This window comes from Impatiens glandulifera, chromosome 9, assembly GCF_907164915.1.
Source record: "Impatiens glandulifera chromosome 9, dImpGla2.1, whole genome shotgun sequence".
NCBI classification, from domain to species: domain Eukaryota; kingdom Viridiplantae; phylum Streptophyta; class Magnoliopsida; order Ericales; family Balsaminaceae; genus Impatiens; species Impatiens glandulifera.
Window position 1 is genome coordinate 19,527,444 of NC_061870.1, and position 21,440 is coordinate 19,548,883.

The 21,440-nt window shown below is 34.8% G+C and overlaps 1 protein-coding gene and 1 non-coding gene across 2 annotated transcripts; both read right to left on the reverse strand.

The window, feature by feature from the left end:
- Positions 1–4,523: 4,523 nt before the first annotated feature.
- TRNAN-GUU lies at positions 4,524–4,597 on the reverse strand. Its single transcript has one exon. It is a non-coding gene; the product is annotated as a tRNA-Asn (tRNA).
- Positions 4,598–5,805: 1,208 nt separating this feature from the next.
- LOC124915940 (putative invertase inhibitor) lies at positions 5,806–6,351 on the reverse strand. The gene has a single exon (XM_047456681.1). It carries the CDS (start codon positions 6,349–6,351, stop codon positions 5,806–5,808), a length of 546 nt encoding a protein of 181 aa, XP_047312637.1.
- Positions 6,352–21,440: the final 15,089 nt, after the last annotated feature.

Sequence of the window (21,440 nt, forward strand, 5' to 3'; positions counted from 1 at the left end):
AAGTATAATTCACTTGGGATAGGCTATCAAGACTCCACTATCATATTCGTCAACTTTAAATATCATTGCATTCTCAATAAGAATCGAGTTAGTTATGTTGAAAATTGACAAAATAACTCCCTTTATTAATCGTCAATGTTAATTCTCATATTTAGAAGGAGGGCTTCAACCTCCAAACTTGTGGTTAACAGTCACACGCTCTAACCAACTGAGATATTCCAGCTAATGCTAAATTAATCAAAAATATTTTATTTCAAAGAGTTAAACTCATCTCCTACAAATATATAATAACGAATGTGGAAGGTCGATCATTAAAACATCATACTAAATATGTAAATATGAGTAAGTTGTTAGTTTGAGATGAATGTAAAGACGTAAAACAAAATTTAGTCCCTAGGATAGACTATCAAGACCTCACTATTATATTCATCAACTTTAATCATTCTGTTCTTAGAATCATGTATAATTTACTTGGGATAGGCTATCAAGACTCCACTATCATATTTTCCAACTTCAAATATCATTGGAATCTTAAAATGAATCGAGTTAGTAATGTTGAAAATGGATAAAATAACTCTTTTTATTAATCGTCAATGCTAATTCTCATATTAGTTCATAGTAGATATAATTTGATTTTCTGAAATCCTAGATAACAATCTTATGAATCAAAAAAGAAGTTAAACGTTAGAAGGATGGATTAAACCTTCGACCTTGTGGTTAACAACCACACGTACTAACAAAGCTATTCCAGTTAATGCTAAACAAAATTAACATAATTTTAATTTGAAGAGATAAACTCATCTCCTACAAATATATAATAACGAATGTGGAATGTCGTTTATAACAACATCATACTAAATATGTATATATGATTAAGTTTTTAGTTTGAGACGAGTGTAAGGACGTAAAAGAAATTTTTTTCACTAGGATAGACTATCAAGACCATGTTAGAATCTTTTGTCTAAATATTTATTGATTAAATCTATATTCTTAATACTCTATATCTATAAAATTAAGAAAACATAAGTTGTGGAAATATAACTAAATCTGAAATGAAGAACGGTTCATTAAGTCGTTCTTTGTTATTCTTCAGATCTTCTCTTGATCTTGGATCTTCTTATTCTGGATATGGACTTGGATTAGAATGTATAATGTGGGTGGGGTTTAAGTCTTTAAACCCTCTATTGATATCCCTTGAGTGTTCTTGAGAGATGAACAACCTCTTCTTTTTGTCTGATGAGAGAAACATAATAGGTATGCTATATATATGGGTTGGGACTTAGTCCTAATATACTAATTTATAATTCGGCCAATCAACGAAATAATAAATGATATTTCTGCTTCCATACAAATATGTCCCCTTATTTATTATAGAGGTCTAAATAAGCCCATAATCTTTATACTTTAATATATCACTTTAAAAGGGGCTTTAATCTTTATATATATATATATATATATATATATTGAATAAAGGAGAACTGGCATGACACCCCACAACCATGGCCCCCTTCTAAAACTCAAAGCGCTTTCATATGAAAACGAATCCGTGATGTTTTGGTCTCTTAAACCGAATCTTACCACTGAACTACCTTGGTGGGATGGACTTTTATCTTTATACGATAATAATTAATACACAATTATTAAATAATATATGTACCCAAATATTGAAAATAATTCCAACAGACCCCACTATAATATTCATAAACTTCAATCATTGTGTTCTTAGAATCAAGTATAATTCACTTGGGATAGGCTATCAAGACTCCACTATCATATTCGTCAACTTCAAATATCATTGCATTCTAAATAATAATCGAGTTAGTAATGTTGAAAATGGATAAAATAACCCTTTTTATTAATTGTCAATGCTAATTCTCATATCAATTCATAGTAGATATAATTTGATGATCTAAAATCCTAGATAACAATCTAACGAAACAAAAAAGATGTAAAACTCTAGAAGGAGGGCTTGAATGTGGAATGTCGATCAATACAAGATCATACTAAATATGTTATATATGAGTAAATTGTTAATGTGAGATGAGTGTAAGGACGTAAAACAAAATTTATTCACTATGACTATGACAGACTATCAAGACCCCATTATTATATTCGTCAACTTCAATTATTGTGGTCTTACAATCAAGTTCTTACAATCAAGTATAATTCACTTGGGATTGGATATCAAGACTCCACTATCATATTCATCAACTTCAAATATCATTGAATTCTTAATAAGAATCGAGTTAGTAATGTTGAAAATGGATAAAATAACCCTCTTTATTAATCGTCAATGCTAATTCTCATATCAGTTCATAGGAAGGTTAGAGTTTTTAGTTTACCCTGTTCTATAATAGTTAGAGTTTCTAGTGTACCGTATTCTGTTATTTCTCTATTTTATTGTTGTGTTATTCTATTCATCAAAATGGGAAGAAATAAAAGCAATAAGAATACGGAATTCATAAAATTTGTGATGGAAGGAGTAAGGGAGGTAGCTGAAAAAGAAATCGATAGGATTGCTGAAGATATTATCCATGAAAAGTAGGAATGCAGCAAAAGTAAAGAACCAATTACTGATATAAATTATGAAGAATGTGTAGCAGGAAAACAGGGGGAAAATGAAGGAAAATGGAATGTTGGGTATAATGAAAGAGCAAACCTCTTTGGACTTAAAAATCAAATCACAAAGCTATTGATGCATGCAAAAAAATGAGAGATTGTTCTCAACAAAGAGAAAATACAGCAAATAACCGTCCAATTAAATATACATTATCTTAAAGATTGGAACCTACTGAAGAAGGAAAAATACGAAAAGATAATAAACTAGGCAGTGAAAACAATGAGGGATCTAATGAAGTCCCCCAAATCAAAGAGCTATACTATTAGGAGCAATTCCAACTTGAAGGTAAATGAAGTCTGAAAAAAGAATGCAGAAAAGAAAGCAAAAGATCATGCATACAAATGTCAAATCTACTTGGGTGAGTTTAAAACAAAAGTTGATATTCTCAACTCCCCTTTTGAATTTAAATTGCCCACTAAAGTGGAGGAGAAATACGTCAAAGAATTGGAAAATGTAGTTGTTGGGAACTACATAGGAAAGAACCGTGTATCTTTCCCAGACACTAAGGAATCACTAATGAAACAATGGGAGCAGAAAAGACTGGAGAAGGTTTCTACAAACATTAATGATCTCTATTTTCTACAATTCAAAAAGGGAACGAACTTGGATGATATTATGAAAATTGGGCATACTTATATTGGATCAAACTTTATGAAAGTTGAGAGATGGTTTGAAGAATTGAGCCTTCTAAGCAAGCCAAAGGAAACAGCCCAAATATGGTTCAAACTTAGGAACATCCCAACACACATGTATAATGCAGAAGCTCTAAGTCACTTTGCTAGTCTATTAGGGAAAAAATTATATATGAACCCAATTATAGAGAAAGGAGAACACCTTACTTTTGATAGAATAAGCAATGAAGTACATCCTATAAGTACACTGCAAAAGAACATGACAATTGTTGATAAGAAGGGAAAACCCACAATAATAAAAATCTCATATGAATGGAGGCCAAACAGGTGTGCTTTCTGCAATACTTTCCAACATGTTAGTACTAAATATGTAAAAGAAATTGAGGAAGAACAGAAAATAATGAAAGCCATGAAGAAAAAAAACAGGAAAATGAAACGGAAGAATCAAGAATGGAAGAGCATATTGTGGAAGTCAAGGATAGTGATAAAAAAGACAAAAATGAGGAAAATATAGAGGAGGAAAGTAAGAAGGATTTTGAGAAAAATGAAATTAGTGAAGGAAAGAAAGTAAAGGGAATTAAGGTGAAGAGATAAAGGAAATTTTCTATAATGCGAAAGATCAGAATGGAAATGGAAGATGAATCTCGAGTTGTTGTTGAGTAAACTCAAGAGGAAGATACCCAAAATTTTAAAGCTGAAAAAGAGAATTCTAAAGTCGATAAACAAGATTCCAAAACCAATGTAGAGTCTGAAGCTGAAGTCGAGGATAATGAAGACAAGAACACATAAATTCAAGTTGAAAATAACAAAGATAAAAGCCCTGAAACTCTTAGAAATAATTCTTTCTATCAAATCAAAATGGGCTCATACAAAGAGAGAATTCAAAATGAGAAACAACAATATTCATCTCCATCTTCAATACAACCTCCTTTCATCGTTAGAGGAACGGGAAAAGAAAGAGGAAGGGGAAGAAGGCCTCTCAAGGAAAACGGATGGTATGGGAAAATGCTAGGCTGTGATAATTAAGTTTGAATGTCGTCTTTTCTGTTTGTAATCTTTATTTTTATAGAATGTATGAATGTTATCAATTAGTTTTTTTAGGGTTTTTTGATTGTAATCCTTAATCATAACTAGGGTTTGTGTAGTTTGATTTCTAACACTCCCACTCTAGGGATTTTAATGAAATGGTTCTAACCATTTTCCAAAAAAAGATATAATATGATGATCTGAAATCCTAGATAACAATTTAACGAAACAAAAAAGAAGTTAAACGCTAGAAGGAGGGCTTGAACCTCCGACCTTGTGGTTAACAGCCACACGCTCTAACCAACTGAGCTATTCCAGCTAATGTTAAATTTAACAATATTTAAATATGAGTAAGTTGTTAGTATGAGACGAGTGTAAGGACGTAAAACAAAATTTAGTCACTAGAATAGACCAAGACCATGTTAGAATCTTTTGTCTAAATCTTTATTAATTAAGTATATATTTTTAATACTGTATGTCGATAAATTGAGACAAACATAAGTTGTGGAAACATACCTGAATCTGAAATGAAGAACAATTCATTAAGTCGTTCTTCATTTTTCTTCGGATCTTCTCCTAATCTTGGATTTTTTGTTCTGGATCTGTACATAGATTAGAATGTCTGATGTGGGTGGGGTTTAAGTATTTCAACCCTCTATCGATAGCCCTGAAATGTTCTTGAGAGATAAATCACCTCTACTTTTTATCCGATGAGAGAAACATAAAAGGTGGACTATCTATATGGGTTGGGGACCTAGCCCTAATATACCCATTTATTATTCGTCCCATCAACGAAATAATAAATGGTATTTCTAGTTCTATAAAAATATGTCCCATATTTATTATAGATGTCCATATAAGCCTATAATATTTATACTTTAATATATCATTTTGATTTGGTACACAATTACTAAACAATATATGTACCCAAATATTGGAAATAATTCCAATAGACCCCACTATCATATTCGGAAACTTCATTCATTGTGTGCTTAGAATCAAGTATAATTACTTGGGTTAAACTATCAAAACTCCACTATCATATTCGTCAATTTCAAATATCATTAAATTCTTAAAATGAATCGAGTTAGTAATGTTGAAAATGGATAAAATAACCCTCTTTATTAATATTATATAAACATTATTTATATTATATTGATTCTTAATAAACAAAAACAAACATGTTATTAAAATATAGTGCAGATTGATAAAGTTTAATAATCTAAAGTGACTGTTCATCAACTCAAAATATTAATTAAAAAAAAACAATAACCACAACTCAAATAAAATTTTCGATTACAAAACTTGATCTCATACATATCAATAAAATAAAACAAAATTTATTTAAAATAAACTAATTTATTAAGTTTCTAAATGATCTAATCAAATCCAAAATTGAGAATGGATTTATTCAATATTCAAATCAATGAATCAAGCTTATAGTGTGATCATTCGATCCACATTTATTAACCTAATCTCTTCAATCCATCCAAAGGTGGGAGGGATAACAAAAATAGACGTTTGCGATCAACGCTTGATGCCATTAACCAAATCGTTGATGGCGATCGCATTGCCATAAAGCTGTAGAAGAACTTCATTCCTAGATTTCAACGGAGAGACTGTACCTGGAACAAGTGTAAATTTATCCTCACAAATCTTAGGATCCGCCATTGCCGCCAACAAATTACCCTTAACCTCACCATATGATTTCTTCTCGCAAACTGTTAACGCCTTCTCCGTGTAAAGTACAGCATCGGTGTAACTATTGCTGCAATCGAATACAGTTTGACTCATGAATCCTGATTTCATCGTTGCATGAATCTTCTTAGCGTAAGCCTGTGTATCGGTAAGATTTTTATATACAGCATTCACTGCTACACATAGTACTCCTCCTAGATCAGTTGAAACGCTCTTCCCGGCGGCGCTGTTAAGAGATTCAATACATAGAGTGTTGTGTGGAGCGCCGGAGCATGCCTTTTGGACAACTAACTTAAAGTCGTCGGCTTTGGATCCCTTGATTGCAAGGAAGAAGAAGATGATAGCTGTACATATCAAATTAGTCTTCATCATCATTATCGTATGATTGATTGAAATACTGTGAAGATCTGTGTTTGTTGATGCTAATAATAATAATAATGATGTGAAGTATAGAAGATCGATTGTACTTAAATAATCAATTTATCTGTGCATGAATCGCCATTGATCGATGATGAGCAAGATCAGGATGCCCTCCCCACCTCACTCTCTACGGTTATGCTATTTCTGGATGAATGAATCAAATGAATATGAATGAATGGCTTTGCAAGAAAATCTCACTTTCTAAACTAGAATACAAAATACAACACAAAAAACATAAGATTATATTAAAATATTTTGATTATTAATTTATTAGTTTAGAGGAAGTTATTTATAGAAAAATTTAACAATGTCTTAATAGTTTGAATGGTCAATATTAGAATCTTCTAACAATCCCGCTGGATTTGTGTCCTTATTTCGTCTCACCCAAATGATGTTCCTTTACTAATAAATAAATTAAATATATAACATTACTTATTTTTTATATTACTTATTTTTCATATTCTATGAGAGTTTTGAATTGATTTCTTTATAATAATATAAATTTTCAGTATTTTATAATATATATAATATAAAAAAGTTCGTTTGTATAATTTTATTAAAGAATTATTTTATTTTTTAAGAGAATATGTTTTACGATATCTCGTGGGAATTTTTCAAAACCGAAGGGGGAGGGATACATTAGGGACACATTTCTAATTCTCTTATCAACGTCGACATTCCCTTATCAAAGTCCAATATTTTTAATTATCAACGTCGATATTCCCCTAAAGTCGTCGCTAATAATCTTTGCTCTCTGGTTTTTGTCACATTTTTTATTCTCTTATATACGTCGACATTTCCTTAACGTCGTCGCTGATATTGTTAATTATCAATGATGGCGTTCCCCTAACGACGTCGCTAATAATCCTTGCTTCGGGTTTTTAGCATTTTTTTTTATTTTTATTAAACCTATTTCATATTTTGTTCTACTACTATTGACAAAAAAATCATTCATAAATAAAAATCAATTCTAAATTATAAAAATCTCAAATCATATTAATAAAAAATCTCAAATTGCATGTCAATAAATACTGATCGGGGGAGGAGGGATCATCCTAGACATAAGTGCATGTATAGACTCTTATTGTGCACGCATCTACGCCTGTAGAGCGTCATATTGTGCGCGCATCTGCCCCTCTAGAGCGTCATATTGTGCACGTATATGCACCTATAGAACGTCATGTTGTGCGCATCTACGCACTCTCGTCTCCCAGGCTCTTATTTTCCTCGTGCAATGCTTGCCTCTCTTGACGTTGTGACACCGGTGAGCTGTTGATGCTCGAGTAAAAACTTCCCTGTTGATCTGCTCTGAAATGCGTTGGACATACTCCCAATCCCATCCTAGTCACCCTCCTTGTCCCTGTGCTCCAAAAGCAGCCTCAAAGACTTCAAACAGCGATATATCATGGTTTACTTCTAGTTGCTCGCGCGTCACATTCTACAATTATTTACAACACTATTAGTAATTTTAAACGTAAACATGCCAACTAAAACAATAGAAATGATTAAAACTTACGACAACCCGTTGAACATGCGGAGAAGCCATAAGTATGTAAGAAAATTTCTGCATAACTAGGGGTGTGTACAATATCCCTCTCGTGTACAAATAACATACATACCATCTGTTAGATATTATGAAAATTTAATACTCATACTAAGACTTACCATATGTTGCTCCACTTGCAAAAATGGTTTGCTGCCGGTGTGGTGGGTGTATACGACTTTCGCTCTGTTGCCGGTGTTGGTCGTACTTTTTTTTCTTCTGTAATTATAAGATAGTTATAATTGTTAGTTAAAAGTCTATTAAAAATTTAATGAATTAAAAATGACTATTATACCTGAAATTCATTCTTGAAGTAGTGATGGTTAAAGAGATAATTCCAATCATCGTAGTCGAATTCAGGAGGAGGGTTTAATCTGATTATTTCCTCGTCGCCATTTTGTGGTTGAATGTAGTCTCTTTTGTTCGTATATCTCTACCTATCCATGTTTTCTTCACAAGTGTCATCATCCTATCTCTATAGGTGTCAATGTGACGATGTGAAGACTCAAAAGTATCTTGAAAAATAACAACATATTTTAGGATTATAAAAGCTTCAAATTATAAGATAACACGTTAAAAAAATATCAAACTCACGGAGATAAACCGCCATATATGATCTAAATTGGCATGTGAGAAATTAGACCAATTTCTTAGACAATGTGGCACCACCGTTGTATTCCAGACAATGGTGGTGCCGATATGCCTCTACGAGTAGCTGGTGTTATCACAAGTGGGCTTTCCATCCACCTCTCTAATTTCTCAGCTTTTCTTCTGCACAATTGGCAGTTTCTCGAGAACTGTGTTTTTGTTCTTCCCTCGTCCTCTCCTCCTCGATGAAGACCCTATAAAAAAATAGTGAACGATATTTGTTAAAATTTCTGTAATCATTTAAATATTACGTATAAGTTGTTATTAACTACATGTAGTCTCAAGAATAGAGGAATCCTCCTCTAGGGTGATAGACACCTCGGGAATGGTGGAATATGGATCATCCCGCCTCAACAAGAATATGCATTTGCGCCTCTATAACATTTATGCTATTGTCGTAACAATTAGGACTAGGGTCCGAATGAGCAATAAATGATGAATTCAATACCTCAAACAACAAAGAAGACCCTCTTTTTTTAGTATTTTGGTTATATCTGATAGAATCAGTACACCCATGCTCTTGCTGCAACAATCAAGATTAGAATTCGAGTGAGAAACATGTGGTAATTTCAATATCTCAACCAACAAAAGTACTTTGCTCGTTTGTATTTTGTTTTTATTTTTATCAAATCCATGAGCTTCAAAACATCTTTGTTTTTTAGAAAAATGAAATAACATTGCTCAATTTGTGGCTTCAATTCGGTCTCAATGTATTTTTTTCCTCAAAATTTCCTTTAGAAATTAACTCTTCTTAAATATTTATTAAACAAGAGATGTAATTCAAACTGATGTCTCTTAATTGAATTTTAATGAAATGATCACATTAAAATAATGATCTTGACTATACTTTTACTTGTTTCCTAAAATCCTTATTTTTTGTTTATTATAAAAGGGGTCAAAGCCTCGTTCTTAATTACAAAACATAAAAGATTTATAAATATTCGAATGAATTTGAGAACAGGTTGCCTACTATAACCCCCGGAAAACTTATGGTCCCAGAAAAGCTCGAGGTTCGAGAAAGTTTTATCCTCGGGTTGCATGTCAAGAAATCTCTCTTTAAAATAAAATATTATTTTTAAATATTTTAAACGAATACTTAAAATTTAAAATTAATTATATAAAATAATTAATTTGGGGTTCAAATTTTAAATAATCTAGGGATTTAAGATAATCAAATAAAAATTTAATTTTATGAAAAATACGTGTTTTAAATTAATTAAAATTAATTAATTTAAAAGATTATTTATTTTAAACTGAGTCGCCAATTGATTTTTTGAAATCAATAAAAGGTGTACGAGTACAAACATATTTTCACTAGAGTTTTTTTAAGTTCGTAGTTTGGTGATACTCGGAAAAGGGCTTTCACGCTTCATCCTCAGTACCTATTTTAATAACGGTCTCTACTTATAAATTTGACTTTTAAAAATCGGTTTTATAACGTTTATTTTAATCAATTATTCTTCATGTCTTAAACTTGCTTAGGTTTAAGCGTATTTAAAAATTGTAAAAACAATTATTTAAATGCTGGTACCTGTTGCTGATGATGACTAGAGAGAAAATACCTGAAGAACATCAATTTTTAAGGCTTTATGATTAAAAATAAATCATAAACGAGCCTTAATCAAATTATGTTTGGTGGAAATATTTCAAAAACATTTTAAAATCATTTTTTTTGAGATTTATAAAAATTGGTTTGAGGTTTCAAAATTAAAAAAATAAATTTTGAATTTTAAAATTGGAACCAAATAGGCCATAAGACCGGTGTCTAGGGAGGAAAGTACCTTAAGAACATCAACTTTCAAGGCTTTATGCTTAAAAATAAATCATAAATGAGCCTTAATCAAATAATGTTTTGTGGAAATATCCCAAAAATATTTTAAAATCATTTTATATTTTTTTGGAATTTATAAAAAATGATTTGAGGTTTCAAAATTAAAAAAATAATTTTTGAATTTTAAAATTGGAACCAAACAGGCCATAAGACCGGTTTCCTCGATTTTGGTTTTGTTTTATTAGTCAAGGCTAAGAGCCCTCGGTTGAATCCTTAGTCGTGGTGCTAAGGCCTCTCGATCTTTGACTAGGATTTTCGGTCAAGGTGTCAAAATCACTAGTCCTGGGTTAGCTCGGGGCTAATTTCATTGGTCCCATGTCTAAGAATTCTTTGTCTTGTGCGAGATTCCTCGGTCATAAGTTAAAATTCTTTATCGGATGTGAAAATTCTCGGTCGGACCTCTCTATTGTGTTTGGAATTTTCTCGGTCGAACCTTTCGGTCCTGGTCGAAAATTCTTGATCATGGCTTAGATTTTTTGGTCAGACCTCTTAGTCCTAATCGAAGATCCTCGGTCCTAGTCGAACCTATTGGTCCTCAAGAACATCAAAATTGCAATTTTTTTCATTTTTGATGGAGGCTTGGATTCTTTGATCCAATGGCCTAGGTAGCTTCACAAAGCTCCCAAGAACATTATGAATATCATCCCAATGTGTCAATCGACTTGGGTGATGCTCAATTCATTCAAAACAATTTGTGGACCAAAATTGGGTTTTCGTTTTTAAGTTATAATGAAGTGCATGGAGATTGTCAAAAGCTTCCTTATACTTCATATTATTGATTGGTATCAAAACATGAACATTAGTTGTTCATTTGTACCAATTCAAGAACTTGAAATTTTCATTTATTTTGATAGTCTTGGTTTTGATCAAACATGATCGGAATGGATTAAACATGATTCATATAAGTTCCTAACAGCATTAGAAATATGTTGGAAAGCTTTTTGTGTAAATATTCTTGAGGATTAGGTCAAGAACAAAAAACCCGATTTTTAATTTTTCGGAATTGAAATTTGGGATTTTCTATATAAGCTTGATTGATTCTAACTTTAACATAAAGCTTATAAATGATTCTAGTATTGATTTTCAATAAAAAATTCAAGAACTAGACATCATACAAGCGTATGAAAACTGAAATATACAAATTTCAATTTTAAACTGAAAATATGAATTAAAGGATAATTGAAAGCTTACCAAGTGTTGGAGAACACTCCTAGGACCTTAAGGAAGTTTTGGGGATGCTTGGATCCGAGCTTTAAGGCCTTACACGAAAATTCCAAAAATTCAGAAGCTTCAAGCTTAATTGGCGGATTTTCTGAAACTTGTGATTGAGGGCTTGAGATTTTATGAAACGTGTGATCAAGGAAGGGAATTTATAGCTTCCTGAAGTCAGTTTGAGGATCAAGTTAACCTAAATTAGCCAAAAAGCCATCAATGGTCGTTTGGTTGTTCTTCCGGTTAGTTGCCGATATAGGTCGTAATTACAATCCTATAAGTAGGGGAAATGATCAAAGTAGTGTGATCATTTCACTTTTTGAATCATCCTAAATGGTTAAGAAATGAAAGAGTTCGATCTTTGAAAAATAAAAAATGGTTGTTGTTCTTATCTCCCGGTGATCGTGATGAAGACCAAAGCCACAGGCAAAACAACGTCGTTTTGGGCATATTTGGTGAATGAGAAGCGTTCCGTAAGCATTCCATCAGCGCGCGGACGTTCCGTGCGTTGGAGGAGATGGCGTTGGAGCGACCGTTTGGTGTTTTGCTATTTCGCACATGCGTCTTCTTCTGCTACAACGGGCGACGCGGGCTGCTCATGGGCGTTAGATGACAATTCAACACACATTTGATGATTGTAATTCATGTTGCATCAATTCCTTTGGGTTTCGGCTGCACTTGATTATCGATTTTTTTATTTAAACCTTAAGGGTTTATTTGAAATTGATTTTCATCTATCTTTTTTGCTTGATTTTAAATCTTTAAAATATACAAAATATTTAAAATAAATATGAAAAATATTTTGCCAATATTTATTTTGTATATTTTTGGTTTAAATAAATAATTTTTAGGGATAAAATGGGTAATGATCAAGCATTGTTTTTGCACAAAACAGATCAAGGTTGTAACTTACTTTTACTTTATGTAGATGACATGATAATTATTAAGGATGACACAAATGGAATTCGCAATCTCAAGAATTTTCTACATCAACAATTTGAAATGAAAGATCTTGGACATTTAAGTTACTTCTTGGGGTTTGAAGTATCTTCCGATGAATCTGGTTATTTTTTTATCACAAGCTAAGTATGCAATTGATCTTATATCTTGAGCCGATATTACTGAAACAAAAGTTGTTAGCACACCCTTTCACACCCTTTGAATCCACGAAGCACTTATCTGCTACTGATGCTACTCCAATAAATGATGAAACACTTTATCGATAACTAGTTGGTAGTCTTATATACCTTACTATCACTCAGCTAAATATTGCATATGATGTCCATATTATGAGTAAATTTATGTAATCTACTTGTACTACTCACTTCTCTATCGTTCTTCGCATATTACGTTACATTATAAGAACTTTATTTAATGGATTATATTTTGCTCACTCTTCTCCTCTAGATTACGAGCATACTCTAATACTGATTGGGCAGAAGATCCAACTGATTTCAAGATTTTAGACCAATTTCCTGCTGCAATGTGATTTATAAAATAATTTCAAAAATCATTTCTAATTGTTTTAAAAATGTAATAGGAAAAATAATAAATCTTAATCAATCTGCATTCATCCCCGGGAGGACAATCTCTCATAATATTCTTCTAATGTAGAGCCTATTAAAAGGCTACGGGAAAAAGAAAATATCCCCGAGAGTGCTTTCAAAATAGATATCAAGAAAGCTTTCGACTCTGTTAGATGGGAAGCCATTCGAGACTTTCTGGTTGTTTCTGCTTTTTCTATGATTTTTATCGATTGGATTATGCAATGCGTTTCATCATCCTGCTTTGTTGTTAGCGTCAATGGAGTCCACAGAGGCTATTTCAAGGGTGAAACGGGGTAAGGCAAGGGGACCCTCTCTCTTCTTACCTTTTCGTAGCTATCATGATGATCTTTGAGAGCATCTTCACGATGTTCCGAAAGAATCGTCCATACATCTTTCACCCATTCTGTGGGGTAGAGGAGGTAACACATTTATGCTTTGCTGACGATTTGTTCATTCTAGCGCACGCAGACGTTGATTCCATTAAAACTATTAGGGTTGCACTAATATTCTTTTCTAAGATAACAGGTTTAACTATTAATGAAAGCAAAGTCTGGCATTTTATGGAGGCGTGAAGGACGAAACAAAACAAGACATATTCAACATCATAGGCATCAATGAAGGCAGTTTTCCCATAAGGTACTTAGGAATTCCGTTAACTGCGAAGAAGATCGAGATCTCACACTGCAAGCCGCTGATTGAAAAGGTAAAAAACACGATATCTAATTGGGCAGCAAAAAAACTTTCTTATACAGGGAGGATCGAACTTATCAAAACCGTGGTTATGGGCATAGTTGGCTACTGAGTGTAGCAAATGGTAATTCCGAAGAAGGTAATGAAGGAACTCGACACGCTGATGAGAAACTTTATATGGGGTAGTAGTGGAAGAGGAGGAAAGAAAGTCAAATGGACCGCTCTCTGTAAACCGAAGGATGATGGAGGCATCAACTTGAAGAACTATATCGAGTGGGCTTTGGAGCGTAATCAGGAGTCACTATGGATCAAATGAGTGCATACGAGGTTTATGAAACACGAAACCAGTATCTGGACCTGCAAAATTCACGAAGGTATGAGCTGGTCTTTGAAAAAGATTCTTAAACTAAGAAGCGATATTTCAGATCTTTATGACATCCGACTAGGGGACGAGAATTGCACTATATTCTGGCACGACCTCTGGTTCGAAAACCAGCCTATCATCGACAAGGAGGAGTTTCAAAATACCCGTATCAGAAGGGACTGCGCAAAAGCGAAAATCAGAGACATCAAAGACGGGAATTGGAACTTGCTCTTGAGAAGAATTCCAGAAGGGAAGAGGATACTTGATCATATAAGTAACATACAACTACACTACAAACCGGATATTCATGAATAGAAAGCTGAGGACAATAGGAAGCTGGTATTGAAGAAAATATGGGAGGTAATCCGGGAAAAAGCGCAGAAAGTAGAATGGGCTTCTCTTGTATGGTCAATGAAAATTATCCCTCGATACCAGTTCATCCTATGGCTCGCCTTCTGGGAAAGACTCAGCACTCGTGATCGTATCAGCAAGTATATAAGCATCCCGGACGCGAGCTGTCTTCTATGCATAGGAAATGAAGAAACCATAGATCACCTATTCGGGAGCTGTTGTATTGCTTTAGAGAGCTTTGGGACATATTCTATAAAAGCCTGGAGCTGATTAGTTTCCCGAGCGAATGGAAAGAAATCAAAGAAGCAGCCCTACTCAAAGCCAAGGGAAATAGATTTGCAACAAGCGTGTTCAAGTGCAACTTTGGAGTAGTGGTGTATAACATTTGGCAAGAACGAAATGCAAGGGTATATGGCAGAACCCTCAGGAGCGTTGACGAGTTATGAAAAGATATTGTATCGGATTGCAGCGCCCTTTCGAGAACGTGAAGAGGAATTCCAAGCACGGAGTAGAACTTGAATAACTGTAGGAACTGGAGTTTACCGTTTTTTAAACCCACTAGAATTGAAAGCATTGTAAATAGATAATTAATTTATGTTTTTAGCTTTTTAGCTTTTATTAAGACTGTTACGACTTCAAAATCATTCTAGGCCTGTCGAGAATGATCTCTTAAACTCATGGTTTTTTTTCCCGTTTTTGGGAATTTTTAATGAAATGACGCTAAGTCGTTTTTCCCAAAAGGATGTCAGCCACTTGTTGTTCGGTTGAGACGTACTCCAACCGGATGTGTTTCTGCTGAACATGTTCCCAGATGAAGTGGTGTCTGATATCAATATGCTTCGTTCTTAAGTGCAACACTAGATTGTATGTAATCGCTATGGCACTAGTGTTGTCACAAAAGATTGGAGATTCTTCGACATTTATTCTGAAATCCCTTAGTTGCTGTTGGATCCAGAGGAGTTGAGCACAGCAGCTTCCGGCTACTAGATACTCTGCCTCTGCTGTTGAAGTGACAACTAATGTTTGCTTTTTTCTATACCAAGAGACGAGCCGGTCTTCTAGAAATTAGCGTGTTTCGCTCGTGCTATTTCGGTCAATTTTGCAGCCTGCATAGTCTGCATCAGAGTAATTTATGAGATTGAAACTTGAGTCTTTTGGATACCATAGTCCCACGTCTTGAGTCCCTTTCAGATATTTCAGGATCCTTTTGGCCGCGATATAATGTGATTGTTTTAATTGGCTTGGAATCTTCCGCATACTCCGACCGCGAACAGAATGTCCGGTCGACTAGCTGTTAGATAGAGAAGTGATCCAATGATTCCTCGATAGGCTGTTATATCTACTATTTGACCGTCCTCGTCTTTATCCAGTTTTACTAATGAGCCCATTGGAGTAGCCGCTTCGGCACAAGTGTCCATTCCAAATTTCTTAAGTAGTTCGGCTGTGTATTTGGGTTGGCTTATGAATGTACCGGTGTCAATTTGCCGAACCTGCAGACCTAGGAAGTAACTCACTTCCCCCATCACACTCATATCAAATCTGTCAGTCATTAACTTTGAGAATTTGTTACATAATTTCGGATCGGTTGAACCAAAAATGATATCATCCACATATATTTGAACAAGTAGAATGTGTTCCTTTTTCTCAAATTTGAAAAGTGTTTTTCAACCGAGCCTATTGTAAATTTGTGATCAAACAAGAATTCAGTTAAGGTATCATACCATGCTCTTGGAGCCTGTTTTAAACCATAAAGAGATTTATCAAGCCGGTATACGTGACTTATTAGTTCAGGATTCTTAAAACCGGGAGGTTGATCAACAAATATCTCTTCACTTAGTTTGCCGTTTAGAATAGCAATTTTAACATCCATTTGAAAGACTTTAAAATTTTTTAAAGCCGCAAATGCCAAAAATATTCTAATAGCTTCAAGTCTAGCCACAAGGGCAAATGATTCTTCAAAATCAATGTCTTCTTGTTTGTATTCTTGAGCCACTAGGTGCCAGACTTTATTTCTCTCAAACTGGTTTAACTCTTCTTGCATTGCTAAAATCTAATCGAGATCTAGCAATACTTCATCCACCTTTTTCGGCTCAATTTGCGATATGAAAGCTGAGTTTTTATACTCTTCCAAATTTTGTTGCCTAGTTCGGACGGGTAAAGAGAGGTTACCTATTTCAAGTTCAAGAGGATGATTTCTATTCCTTCTGAGGTTCATTCTGGTAGTGTCTTCCAAGCGCCCGGTTAGCTGATCAAGGTTAGACGGATCGGTAGGCTGACCCGAGTCAATCCGACTGATATCCTCAGTGGACACTAAGGCGTCAACTTCCTGCGGTAAAACAACTTGATCAGGCTGAGTCTCAGCATTAACCGTTTGATCATTGACATACCGTCTATAAACCGGAACCTCATCTTCATCATCAGAATAAATATTGAAATTTTCCGTTCAGTTATGAAGATCGAAGGGTATTGCAGTATTACGTTCAACCGATTCATCAAAAACAACATGTGAAGTTTCTTCAACAGGTAATGTTCTAGTATTATAAACTCTATATGTTTTACTTACGGCTGAATAGCCCAACATTATTCCGTCATCGGATTTAACATCAAACGCGGTCAAATAACTTTTGCCGTTGATGTGAACATAACACTTACAGCCAAAGATCCTAAGATATCGGATGTTAGGAACTTTGTCATGGTATATTTCAAAAGGTGTTTTAGTAAAACGTTTGGTAATTAAAGACCGGTTTTGAGTATAACATGCAATATTAATAGCTTCAGCCTAAAACTTTTGAGCAATGCCCGAATCGGCTATCATGGACCTTGCGTCTTCCTTGAGAGTTCGGTTTCTTCTCTCAGCCAGGCCATTTTTTGAGGTGTTTTGGTACTAGAAAACCCGTGTCTAATCCCAGAATCATCAAGAAAAGTAGTTAAAGTACTATTTGTAGATGTTTCATATTCTGTTTCCGGTTAGTAGAATATCTCACCTTGAAGATTCTTAACTAAGCATGCATGTTTATGAAATTCAACCGTGTACCCTATGTCACACATTTAACTAATGCTTAATAGGTTAAAATGCAAGTTTTTCTACTAAAAGCACATTGTTTATAGACAGATTGCCATGGACAATCTTACCTTTCCCACATCTCTACCTTTTAAGTTGTCGCCGAAAGTTATCATTGCTCCGGCTTCATAGATGATATCGGCTAATAGTCTACTGTTTCCGGTCATGTGTCTTGAACACCCGATGTCCAAGTACCATTTCGAGTTTTCTAACCGCTTGCTCCTCCTGACCTACAAAAAAGAAATATTTACACATTTCTGGTACCCACATTCAGTTGGGTCCGTGGTTGATTAGTCCCTTTGAGATCTAGACTTTAATAAGTCGGATAACTTTCCTAGTAATGGTTTTAATCAATTTTCCAGTACTTGGTTTGACAACTTCTTGTTTGCCGAATAGTACCTTATGTTGTCGTGATGGTGATGGTGTATTAGTTCTATATGAACGTGTGTCGGTTTTTCTGTTTGCTGACCGGTTGGCTTTCCTTCTCTTAGGATGAAGGCATTTCTCTAATTCGGTTGGACCTACATAATTTATTTCTTTTTCTAGTTTTGAATCACGTTCTGCCTCATTGTCGGTTAAAGAGCTCTTGACAAATCTTACAAAGGGAAGATTGTCTTTTGTGAGTTTCATCCCGTTGGGAGAGTTCTGGTTGGCGGATCTGTCGTTTTTGTATCCGAGAACAAATTTGCATTTGGGATGTCTTTTATATTTACACATCTAATTCACCGCTTCACGAGATCTTTCCCAAGCAGCCGTGATATATTTTGTTCTTTCATCTTCTTCAATTATCGATTGAATTGTCTCCTTGAGCTTCTCATTCTCTAAGGATAGTTCAGCCGATTCATATACTGTGGTTTCTCTTGGCTCACCAGCGACACCATTTGACTCTCCGGTTTCATGGATTGACCGAGTCGGTATATAACCAGACAAGTTTCTGAACTCAGCGACCATGTCGTTGAGTGCAGTAACTAAATCTTCTTTAGTAAATTCTTCAGATGAGAAATCAAATACCTCTTCTTCATGTGCCATGAAGCATGTAACTCTTTCTTCGTCATTTTCGGTGTCGGAGTAAGCCCAATTGCTTCCACCGTCAGATGCTATGAGTACTTTCTAGATCTCATTCCATTCACCGGTTTTGGTTCGCTGCCGGTCATTCCTTTGATATTCATTTCTCTGGTTGTCGTTTCTTTGATAGTCATTTCTCTGGTAGTTGTTTCTATGGTAGTTGCTCACCGGTTTCCGGTCGTCTCGTCTTGGCCTTCTGCATTCCGACTTGTAATGACCAAAACCGTCATAGTTAAAACATCTTACATTGGATATGTCGGCATAATTATAGTTGAAGTTGTTGTTCGAAGGTTGATTCTTCTTCATGAATCTCCCGAATTTATGTGCTAGCATGGCCATCACGTCTTCACTGATCTGGTCAACGCTTTTGACGGGAACCGGAGCGGTTGATACAAGAACCGCTGGCTCCACCGATGTCACTAGAGCTCTGGTTGATATTGATGTTGCTGCTTCGTCTTCGATCCGAGATTTCATCTCGAATTCATAAGCTTTCAGGTCCTCAAATACATCGTGTAGTTTCATCTGCCCGAGGTTGCTTGATTCCCTCATCACCATGGTTTTTATGTCCCATGCACTTGGTAGAGATCTCAAGGCTCACAATGATCTTCCGGTTTTCATATCTCCTTCAAGTGTGTACAGCTCGTTGACCACACTGGTGAATCGGTCACTAAATTCCTTCATGTTTTCTCCTGGGTTCATCTTGATGTTCTCATACTTTTGAGTTGCCACCAAGAGTTTGTTTTCCTTAGTTCTTTCGTTTCCTTCATTAACTTGAATGATAGTTTCCCAGGCTTCCTTTGCATTTTGACAATCTTTGATTTTGTTGAACGTGTTATCGTATATAGCTTTGAAGATGTGTCTCATGCAATGGTTGTCCAGGTTATTTCTTCTTCTATCTTCAACCGTCCATGAGTTACTCTCCTTTTCAATTTTTATCGGTCCATATTTTAGGATGGTTTTCATCTCATCATCCAGTGTTATCAGATGTAGATACATCTGAGCCTTCTAGTCGCTGAATGCCTCGCTATTTAGCATCGGTGGCTTATCGTTGTGGGTCATGCTTCCCATCTTATTTTTGTTGTTTGAGTGTTAAGAACCTTGCTTTGATATCATTTGTTAGGATCGGGATGGCCGATAAGGGACCGGGGTCTGGCTAATCGGTAATCGCTTACAACACAACACAAACTAGAACTAATCCGGTTAAAGATTAGAACCGCTCTTAACACTACACAAATTGTCACAGACTCTTGAACCGAGTTCAAGTGCGGAAATGTCCGTTTCAATCTGAAGCAACTCACACAATTCGGTTTAGAAGGTATTTAGGAGATATCGGTTTAAGGAGGAAGTCGGTTCGGTTTAGGAAGTTATTAGTTATTTCGATTGAGATTTTAGATGTTTCGGTTCAGTTAGAGTAGGTAAGCCGGAATATGAAGATGAAGAACACGAGACAGGATTTTTTGGATATTCGGAGTTTAATCTCCTACGTCACCCTTCTTCTCAAACAGTGAGAAGGATATTCACTAACTGAAATATTACACAACACACTACACAATCCGAACGAGTCTTATTTACTGTTCGTCGGTTACACCACTCACACAGGGATGTAATACTTTTACACTTGGTAAAATACACAGATTTCTTCTTAGAACAATTTCACTTTAAGAACAGAGTAGCTATATGAACTCAGGATATTCTTCGGGCTTGATTATATGAGAAGCTTGCTTGATTCTTGTTCGCGCGCATTATATCGTTTTTATATGAACTTTTCGTGGTGATTTCACGCGTATGTATCTTCGGCACTATGAGCTTCTATTTATATGGAAAATATGACAACGATCATAATTTTCTCTCTCCGCTGGATTGGTCATCTGAAGCCGCGTCGGTCAGGTTCAGATTGCATGCACGCTTTGCCATTTAGGACAAATGGCAGACATGCATTAGCCGACCACCTATTTCAGAGATTTGCTTGAGATCTTGGATAATTTAATCATCATATTTTTTGTTGCATACTTCTGACTCGGATCACGGACCCTTCTTAGGTTCATCATTCAAGAGATTCATTACGTCATCTTTCACAGATTTCATCGATTTGAGTATTTTCCCGTTGGCCTTAAGATCTTCGATTTTTAAGCCAGCCGGAAATATTCTTCGTTCGCTTTTTAATTTGAGCCGATCCGGTTTAGGGAAGTAGCACCGTTTTTCTTGATTGTCCGGATCTTTTTGAGATAAGATGTCTCAACCGGTCCGGTGCGGTTACCTGCAAAAGAAACATTGAGACCGATTAAGTTCTTTTGTCCGGTTAAAGTTAACTTACTTAGTTTTTCTAACACAAGTGTATATGACAGAACCCACAGGAGCGTTGAAGAGTTATGAAAAGATATTGTATCGGATTACAGCGCCCTCGCGGGAACGAGAACAAGAATTTCAAGCACGGAGCAGAACTGGAATATCTGTAGGAACTAGAATTTACCGTTTTTTAAACTAACTAGAATTGAAAGTATTGTAATCAGATAATTCATTTACGTTTTTAGTTTTTTTAGCTTTTATTTAGAATGTTACGACTTCAAAATATTCTAGACCTGTCTAGAAAGATCTCTTAAACTCGTGTTTTTTTTCCCATTTTTGGGAATTTTTAATGAATGACGACTAAGTCTTTTTTCAAAAAAAAAAAAGAAGCTTAATTGACTATATATATTAAATTCATTTTATGTGACATTTAATTTTTTTTTTTA

Excerpts from the sequence above, each read along its gene's own strand:
- LOC124915940 (XM_047456681.1), bottom strand. The coding sequence starts at position 6,351 with ATGATGATGAAGACTAATTTGATATGTACAGCTATCATCTTCTTCTTC.